The 10096-nt window shown below is 33.4% G+C and overlaps 1 protein-coding gene and 1 pseudogene across 1 annotated transcript; both read right to left on the reverse strand.

The window, feature by feature from the left end:
- Nucleotides 1-1108: 1108 nt before the first annotated feature.
- LOC125828879 (protein DETOXIFICATION 46, chloroplastic-like) lies at nucleotides 1109-8176 on the reverse strand. Its single transcript, XM_049508198.1, has 14 exons — nucleotides 7726-8176; nucleotides 6978-7072; nucleotides 6782-6890; nucleotides 6592-6647; nucleotides 5955-6010; nucleotides 4994-5132; nucleotides 4722-4859; nucleotides 4574-4642; nucleotides 4345-4455; nucleotides 4017-4145; nucleotides 3419-3496; nucleotides 2109-2180; nucleotides 1315-1377; nucleotides 1109-1234 (listed from the first exon to the last, which is right to left on the reverse strand). Exons 1-14 carry the CDS (start codon nucleotides 8141-8143, stop codon nucleotides 1133-1135), a joined length of 1635 nt encoding a protein of 544 aa, XP_049364155.1. The 5' UTR covers nucleotides 8144-8176; the 3' UTR covers nucleotides 1109-1132.
- Nucleotides 8177-8739: 563 nt separating this feature from the next.
- On the reverse strand, nucleotides 8740-9297 carry LOC125828881 (uncharacterized; annotated as a pseudogene).
- Between the last annotated feature and the right edge of the window lie 799 nt (nucleotides 9298-10096).

Below are 10096 nucleotides of genomic sequence, written 5' to 3' on the forward strand. Positions count from 1 at the left end.
ACATCAATTTGCATGCACCTTAATGCTACCTTGGTACCTCTATTAGTATAAATAGCCAATAGCTCCACTTACCAATTAAAGCTTAGGCAAATAAATAGGGACGGAGCTATAATATTAAATATTTTTACTTATATTTAATATTATAAAATTTATTAAATATATTAAAATATTAAATTACAATCCACTAACTTATGAAACAAACTATAAATTCAATTATCGTATCTCTCAGTGTGGTCAATATCGAATGTTTTCGAGCAACGTAATTCCTTAGTTTTGATAAAAAATTTTTTTGTTGATTTGTCTAAATTAATGCTCTCCTTTATCTCATTGTTTATCCCGTAATCATTCAATTCAAAAGCCCATTTAAGTTAAAATCTTGATTTCGCCCCCAACCAATAGAAATATCACCTAAGGTTTTTAATAAGTTTGATTGCACATGGTTCCCTCCCCCCCCCCCCCCCCAAACATGTGGTCCTTCAAAGCAATATTGATGATTGCCAATGTTATAATTTTAAGTCATGAGCTGTGGTTCACATGCAACCTTCAATACTCATATCTCCTATTCTTGCCAATTCCCATATTTTTTCATATGATTCTTGTTAAAGCCATCATTGTAGTAGTTATGTGTCAGTAGTTTCGTACTGTTCACTTTTCATCTCACGTGACTTGCCAAATGGTTGGGGCCGGATTTAGAAACTAGGTACGAATTAATCGAATTTAATAATTTTAATTCAAATATTATACTATTAATTTTTTAAATTCAATTATTTAAATAATATTAATTATCATTGCAACTTCCCATAATATCTTACCGACCTCTGGCTCAAGAGGAGGCAAGTGTAACACAAACACGCACACAAGACTACTACATTTCATATTAGCACTTTAAAAGTGTATTAGTAAGAAAGATCATTGGAAAAAATGATTAAATACTAATTCTACAAGGCACTTGCTATCTCCTATAAGCAGAGGGGCATGTTAGACCCTTCTCCGGACAAAAAAAAAACAAAAGTATGCTAATATTACCACTTAATGGTTATCAAATTTGTGGTATACATTATATACCCATGGGCAGACTTGTATCCCATCTGATTTCCATTTTTTTTCTTTCTGTTGTAAGAAAATGAGAAACCTATACAGCTTTCAGCTTCTGTAACTCATTCTGTGTTGCTTCTTCTGAATAGAGTATGCCATTTGACAAGGTGAGCCTTCGTAGAGCCATGAAAAATCGAGCCTGGGCAACAAGGGCATCGATCAGTCGATTTTACAAAGAAAAAGAATGCATAAAAGTTTGTTGAGTGTCATGAAATTTACCCATTGGAATACAACAAGGGCAAACCAGCATCCAGATAAACCAAGTCCTTTACTGCTTAGTAGCTGGTTCAAACAAACAATTAAGTGGGAATATTAAAACAATGAAATGGTTTAAGTTATATACACTTAGGAGTCGTTTGAACAAAATAAGGATATCCCAGGCAGGGGCGGATGCAACATAGATTTTTGTGTAAACATTCGTTAAAATTACAACAAATAATATACATGAATGATGAATCCATGACTTAAGAAATATAATGAATTTAATACTAAAAATCTTGAAAGTTGAACTCGTAGAGTTTAAATCTTGAATTTAAACTAGGACTATGACCTTGATAATTTATCCACCTTCTATATGAAAAAAGTTATACTCATTAGATTGTTAGATAAAAATATAACAATTTTAGCAAATACCTCTAACCAAACATAGGATAAATTTAGTCTCATAATCCTTCCGGTTTAAAGATCTTTATACAATCCATGTATTTTAGCCTATTTTAACAGGCCAGAAATCGTTTTTATCATATTATTACTAATTAATGCTTAATTATCATGACAATTTACCGGTATTTGCCTTATAAGTGATATGATTATGTAAATACATGTTTCATCTTCAGTGCATATGTTTGCTTAGATAGTTTTACTTCACAACGGATTGTATAAAGGGAAAGGGATAAAAATAAAAGAGATTAAATTCGAGATATGAAGGTCTAGTGCAGGAAAAATGGCAGTCCAAGGCTTAAAGAATTTGATTTGCCAATACACCATGAAGTTTGAAACGAAATTGAACGTACCATGAGGAGAATAGAAGACAAAACAAATATCGAGCTCATTGATAGGCTTATGAATTTCAAGTCTCGTCCAGCCTGAATTAATAGATATCGAAACATCATGATGTTGAAGATAAAAGGCTTCTCAAAACATAATAATAAACAAAAGGAAAAAATTGATGCATGTGCTAGAATTGCAACAGAAAAACTACAAGTAGGAAATGATAATGATCTCAAAAGCTATTTGCAAGTAAAACATAGAGAAAGCTGTTACTCTTTTCTAGGCAAAGAAACATAAATTACTACATATACAAAAGGAACTTCAAGAAAAGAATTTCTATAGAGCATTCTAGCTATTACTTTATATGTTTCTTATTTTTTCCCGTTGTTTTGATGAAAGGAATAAAATATTTGTAAATATATCCACAATCAAATTGGAGATCAAATAATGCTTAAATGTTATTGACATTTTGGATAAGGTAAGACAGCCGATACAGAAACCTAGAACTTCAAAATCAAATCTTTTTAGTAGAAGCTTTGGTTAAATGCAAGCAAATACTCCCTCCGTCCATGTTTGAATTGGCACATTGCTTAAAAAAACAATAAATAAAATGATAATTTTCTATATCACCCCTAATTATTACAAGTCATCTAGTATAAATCCAAAATGTTGGGAAATGAATATTGAAAATAATTAGTATTTAATAATAAGGGCAAAATAGGTATAAAAATGGTAATTATCTCTTAGTTTTCTAAACTAGACAAGTTAAAGTGATCATCTACTTTTAATATGGTGGACAAGTAAAAGTGGATGGAAGAATTAACAAGTAGCACATCATCTCCCTCCCCCTTTCCTCCCTCACTCTCACTCACTCACTCACTCACTCACTCACTCACTCACTCTCACACACAATCTCTACATAATACCTACACAACCGAGCTTATCACTTAACTTTATAGTAGAGCTTCTCTTTAGCTTGTTGGATTAGTGTTCACATAGTTACATTTTTGCCGAAGTTGCCTAATAGTCTGCTCATTATATAGTTTTCTGGCGAAAAAAAATGTGTTAAGTATTCATTATGATTTTGTAAAATATAAATGAATGAAACCCTCAAAGAATGAAAGATACATCTCGTCCTATCAACTTAAATCCTAGTTCTGCTTGTGAAGGAAGATGATCTTTACCCTCGATAAACTTGAAATGCAGCATCTTCTTACAAGCACAAAATAGGTATGATCATATGAACAGAAAAAACTATCATTTGTTTGATTAACATGCTTAAGACATCGAAATAACGAGTAAAGAAAGTCTTGACAGTAAGTATGAAACATACCAACAGAGTTCCCTCAAGACTAAGAATGCTGGGTGTCACAAATAGGGCTATAAAGTATGGCAGCAATATTTTTTGCATCTGCATCCATAGAAAAGAGATAAATTCTCATGAGAACCAGACAATCATATTTTTGAATCATGTGAAGAACACAAGAGCTCAATACCCTTCCATCACCTTCTGATTGTATCAATTAGGCTTCAGACTAATAAGTTTAATGCTACCTAATTTTGAGCTTATGCGTTTATCCTATTCATTATTAAACATAAAAAGGACGAAAGATAAAGGGGTAATTAAAAGGTGCAGCATTACACAGTAGACATAAATAATCCATTCATGATCAGGCATTCACAATAACTAGCAAGTATAACAGAGAAAATAACTAACTCATTTCCTTTCGCCTTTTTTCTTTTGTTCAATCATTGTTTGTGAACATGTTTGTTAATCATTTCTCTATTTGCTTCTGTATTATTCTGGTAAGTACGTGGAAGAGGATGAACATCCTTACAAATGCAAAATGTGTCAAATATCATCTATTTCATGTCTAGAATGCTATGTCATGAACTGAAAAGAAATGTGAGGATATTATAGAACTAATTACCTCACGTATGACCTGAGGATCAGATGAAAAGACTTTGGGGAATAACCATGGAATTGATGCTGCAACAGATGCCAATATCGTTCCGGATGATGCTCCAACAATTACTAGGGACTTCAGCAGCATTCGGGCCTGATTCGAAATATTCATCTTATAGAGCACTGTAATAAGGAATGATGACAGAACACTGTACTAAAAGAATTTGATTCTCCAATGAATTATGATGGATGTGGGAACCATATTCAAAATTTACGGAGATGGATGCCAAAACCTATTATGGTAGTATGAACCATGCAGGATGTTGTGATTTTTACCAAAATAAGATTATAACCTTTGACAAATTTCGGTTGACTCCATATAACAATTCGGGCATAAATGACTGTGCTGTTTGCGAGAGAGGCTCACCCCATACTGCACAGATCATGAATAGTTGTACCATGACCTATATAAAAAGGCAATATGTTAATGGTCATATCTATGCACCGTTTATGGGAATATGAAGAAATAAAGTACATTTGAGAATAATACTGCAAAAGAATATTATGTGTTAATTGTCATACCTGATGAGCAGCAATCGTCTGTGTGCCCATGGAGGTAGCAAAATAGACCAGTAGAGAGTAGAATGCGACCTGTAGTTCAGCATAATATCAGATGTCGTCATAAAATATGTTTTGGCACCAAATGAGAATGTGGTCAATTCACACAAACCTTTGACATCATTGTTAGAAACACGGGGCCGGCAATCGTGAATATCTGCAGAAGTTCATCTGTTGATGGAATAGAGATAGCAAAACCCTTATAGCCTTTATTGTTCAGTGCTTCAATCATCATATACGCTGCAACAACCTAAAATGATGTTACCAAGCTAGGAAGGTTATTCTAGCATGTGTGAAAATGGAGATAGAAGAGATAGAGTGATGAAGAACACATCAAATATTTTAGGGATAAAATAAAGGACTTGGTAGGAATGAGTGGTTTACTTGGGACACCATTGTTGCCCATGCCGCTCCAGCAATACCATAACTGAAGACTCTGCACAAGACTAAGTCGCCAACGCCATTAATAACAGTAGCAACTGCCAAAGCCTTTAAAGGTCCCCATGAATCTTTCATGCCTAGACTGCACATTGATGAGCAATAAATATATATCACAAAGTGGCAAGACGGATCAAGTAATGTAAGTATCTAAACTAAGTAAGACATACTGTCAGAACAACATAAACTATCTTCACCTCAAAAGTGACCTAAATACAAGCCTACCATCGCTTTTTCGAGACGAACAATGTACATATCATATTACTGCAAAAAGAAGGATATCTCTTCTAGCTGGAAACAGATTATGGAAAGGTCTCTCTCAGACCCATCAACAACCTTTGCTTTGTTATCTATACATGAAATCAAGAATCTTAATTAGTCTTGAAATGACAAAGATCACAAAATTCCACCTTTGTCTTACTCATCCTTGCTAATTTGATTCAAGGGAAAATTATAGGGCAGCAACTAAGTGGAGCTGGTGGACAAGCTATTCATGCGAGTTAAAGATCTCCTATTAAAGCTGGAATTAGTGCTGTCTTCAAGCGCAACTCATTCTCAATATATACAACTCAATAAAAATATGAAATTTGGTGAGAAAAAAGAGAGGAGTGATTAACATATGCAACAAATGATCTCCTACATAGTCAACATGAACATGCAGCAAAACACGAAGTAGAGAACAGTGAACCTTGATAAATGATGGACATATGAATTAGCTTACATAAAAACATAGAAAGTGATAAACAATCAAACCTGAGACATATGTTAGTATTTCAATCTAAACAAAGCTTCTAATAAGAAAGAACGAGATGTAATAGAATAACAGAGACCTCCAGATCAGTAAGAGGCAACTAGTAAAGGAAAATATTAATATGTTACAAGATATTTGAGGATAGGTAAATTGTACCTTGCACTTTGGGCAACCCAACCAACCAGCAGTGCTGGCCATGCCAAGCCTCGAATCTATAACCATAATATCTACCATTCAGTTGAAGTGAAGCTTAAATACACCAAGCATCACAATAATATAACTTGATTATACTAGAAATTGATACTGCATTTTTCGGTACCCAAGTTTATATGCCTTCTACAGCAGATAAATTGACAATATTTATCCAATGACTCTATGTATCTATCTGCAAGTATCCACTAGGACAGATAAAACCCCAACGCTTAACAAGAAGAATATTAAGAAACAATTTTTAATCAATCATTCAATTTACTCTCAACTCTCCAGCTCCACCAAGTTATTCTTCTCTTTGGAGCAAAAAATTCACATTTTTCAGGGGCAAATTCTCCATCTATGCTACTGGACTCCATATCTGTGTCATTTGATGATTTAAGGAACTGGACACTGTTCAAATATTGGATATAGTTTGGACCCTATATAGATGTATCGAATTGACCAACAACAAATCCTTTGCTCTGACCAACTAAAACACAGAAAAAGCATCTGTGTTCCTCAAGTAACACGATGATGCTAAAAGGAATAAAGAAAGAGTAAAAGATCCTCAGAACAAGCAAACTATGAACAGAAGTATAACCTGGATATAAGTGTTTGCTGAGTTTATAATTTCTATATTCTTGGCTCCTGTAAAAGCTGAAAGTCAGACAAATAAAACCATTAATTGTTAAGTAAAATATGACACTATTGAGGGAAAAAAAGGAGACTAGAGATTTTCAATCTCGCACTTGATACATCCACCAGTAGAACAAAGTATGAGAATTGCTTACAAGTTAGTGCACGAATACCAAATAATCTCGTACAGAAAAACATTAGAACACCAAAGACCAACCCTAGGAAAATCAAGATAGATATCTGATGCTGCACTTGATCTTTGTCCTGCGCCAGAACCAAGATGATGCTCATAATATGGTAAATAAATCAGCCATTAAGAAGTAGTACAACGGCAATTCTCAAAAAAGTTACCTGCCTTGCAAGTGAAGTAGCAACTAAATTCGAAGTGGCTATTGAAAGGAACATAAAAATATAGCTTGTGTTATCACAAAAGACTGTTCCAGGACCTGCCAATGAAAAAGTTTAAGCTGAACCATTAGCAGAAATGAGTATAAAACAGCAACTTTGCTTATGTGAGCTTAAAGAAGAAATTAAAGAAATAGTCTCGAAATGGAAGAGGGATTATAAAGTGGGGAATCGAACCCTAACAACAAGGTAGGTGAAAGTTCATGTAGCCAACCAACCAACTGAACTACTAATTAGATCCCACAAGAAAGAAATAGTCCTAAAGTTAGCTTCATCACTTAAAATTACTTTTCATGCTTATCAGCTACTTTCAATTAGCTAAATTCGGGCTCTAATATGATGAATACTCTAAGCTAGCATTTGGCCACAAATTTTAGGAGTAGTTTTGGAAAAAATTTCTGGCAATGAAATTTGATCAGCTTCAAATATTTTCAAGTTCCCTAAAACTAGCTAGCTCAAACCAGTATTTGGGACTTCCGCTCACAAAACTTCAATTATTTGCAATTAAAAGACATTTCCAAATATGACTTCAAATTCCGAAAATCACAACTTCAATCAAAATTTTCAAGTTTCAGGTTCAATTCCAAAATCAATGACTAAACCAAACTTAATATTAGTTGGCCTGATTAAGCAGAACCCGAATTAGTTTGATTTAGTATAAACGAGTACTATAAGCTTTTGATTTCTAAAGTACCTAGAGCAGCAAGTTCAATTGAACTTCCTTGACCAACAACAGCCGTATCAATAAGACTCATCAAAGGTCCGGATAACCAAAGCCCAACTGCTGGCCCTGAAAACTTGATAATCTCCACCGTTTGATTCCAAATGCTTTCATTCGCAGAAAATTCCACCACCACTTGTTGTTCATTTTCCACTGAATCTGAGCTTTCTGCATCACTACTACTAGTCTCATTTTCATCAGACAGTTTTTGCTGCAAAATTTCTTGGCTGGGAGCTGAGCAAGCAGTGATTATTCCCTTGCGAATATTCCAGATTGGTGAAATTCGTAAGTGAGAGTTGACATTGACGAGAGTTCGATTATGTACCGGGATTCGAGTTCGAGATTGATGAGTGAAAGTGTTGAGATTGATTGCTTGTAAACACATTGACATTGATGAAAAATTTGTGAAGGAAGATGAAGATAAAGGGGGATTTAGAGTATTGGCAGTTGCTTGATGGAAGAGAAAAGCAGTAGCTTCAATATGCTTGCTTGCAACTGTATGGGGGCAACTGTTCTGACAATGGACCCAAAGAGTTCGACATCACTGTCACGACTTTAATTTAGGTCGATCAAAATGAGTACAATAAGGGCCATTTAAACATGACATATGAAATGAGAGTTTGAAATATAGAATCAGATTATTATTGAAGTTGAAGTTTTATTGCAACATGTTATATGGATTTTTTTAAGTTATAGGGGAATTTGATTTTTATGATTATATAAAGACATAATATATACAGTAAAATCTCTATAAATTAATAATCTCTCTAAAATAATATTTTCTTCCGATTTCGACTTGGGCCAATGGAAAAAATCACCAATTTCGATAATATAATAAGATAATATATTTTTAGAAGACCCTTATATAAATATATGGTCCCATTAATATCATATATTAATATTTTTTTAAAAGTACAAATATATCTAAGAAAATTTAGTGAAATATGATTCTATTGTGTTCTATTTTTTCTTAAAGATTAAATCTAGTTAAAGCTCATCTCTATCTTTTATTATTGCATCCAAGAGCTCTGGTGTTGTCTTTTTAAACTGCACCATAAAATTGTGAAGAGTTCTAGATGTGATAAGTACTTCCATACGCGTAACTAGTTCAAAAGATATAGTATCATCTTCAACTTCATCATCAACATTGCTTTTTCCGATGGTATCCACAATTTCTTCTAAGCTCTGGACCTCTGAACATGTATCACTTTCACCCGAATAATCCAACATGTTATTGACATCCATTTTATTGTGGTAATCGAGATCATTAATCATGACCTCAAGTTCATGAATGACGTTTTCACAAGTGGGTTCATTCAAATTCTCTGAGATTGCATCCCCCGAACGAATTTTACAATGTCAAAAACAATTTGCTATGGTCTCTTGCTGAACATTTGTTGTTCAAGCAGGGATTGCAAAATTGATAGCATCCAAAACATTAATCTATGTTGGATCAGTTTGTCCCACTTCATAGCCTTCTAATATCCTACGATAAAATCTCCTACGATAATACATCTTGAAAGCTCTTATTATGCCAACATCACAAGGTTGAAATTAGTAAGATATAATGATTTTGATGTATTCATTGTATTTTATGTATAATATTTTTTTATATGTGAAATCAATAAATATGATACATAAATTAGAAAGATACAATGATTTTGATATAATCAAATTAACCTTCATTAAATCTCAAACCATTCTTTAAATTAATAAATATTAATTTATCGATTAAATAATATCTCTATAAAATAATAAAATTTCATGGTCCCACCTATATTAATTAATAGAGGTTTTACTGTATAGGCATAATAAATAAATGTACTCTTTAACTTGGTTTCATTTTATATTTATGTCCTCCAATTTTGAGTGTGCACAAATAGACACTTTAACTTGTATAAATTTGAACAAGTACACACATGAGTTCTATATGACATAATACACACAAGACACCATGTAGGATACCACGTAAGATGCGTGTGTCTATTTGTTCAACTTTATACAAGTTTAAGTGTCTATTTGTGCACACCCAAAATTGGAGGACATAAATGCAAGTTGAGGACAAGTTAAATGACATATTTATGTGTTATGTCATACATAAATATGCTCTTTAACTTGATTTCAGTTGACATCTGCCCTCCAACTTTGAGTGTGTACAAGTAGACACTTAAACTTGTATAAAAAGACACACTCATCCTGGCGTCCTACATGACAATTTTGTGTCCTATGTGGTGTCCTACATGTATTATGCTACGTAGGACATGTGTGTTTACTTGTTAAATTTTATACAAGTTTAAGTGTCTATTTGTGCACACAAAAAACTGGAGGCCATGAATGCTAGTTG

Source organism: Solanum verrucosum, unplaced genomic scaffold, assembly GCF_900185275.1.
Source record: "Solanum verrucosum unplaced genomic scaffold, falcon-dt-bn FXZP01000067.1, whole genome shotgun sequence".
Classification (NCBI taxonomy): domain Eukaryota; kingdom Viridiplantae; phylum Streptophyta; class Magnoliopsida; order Solanales; family Solanaceae; genus Solanum; species Solanum verrucosum.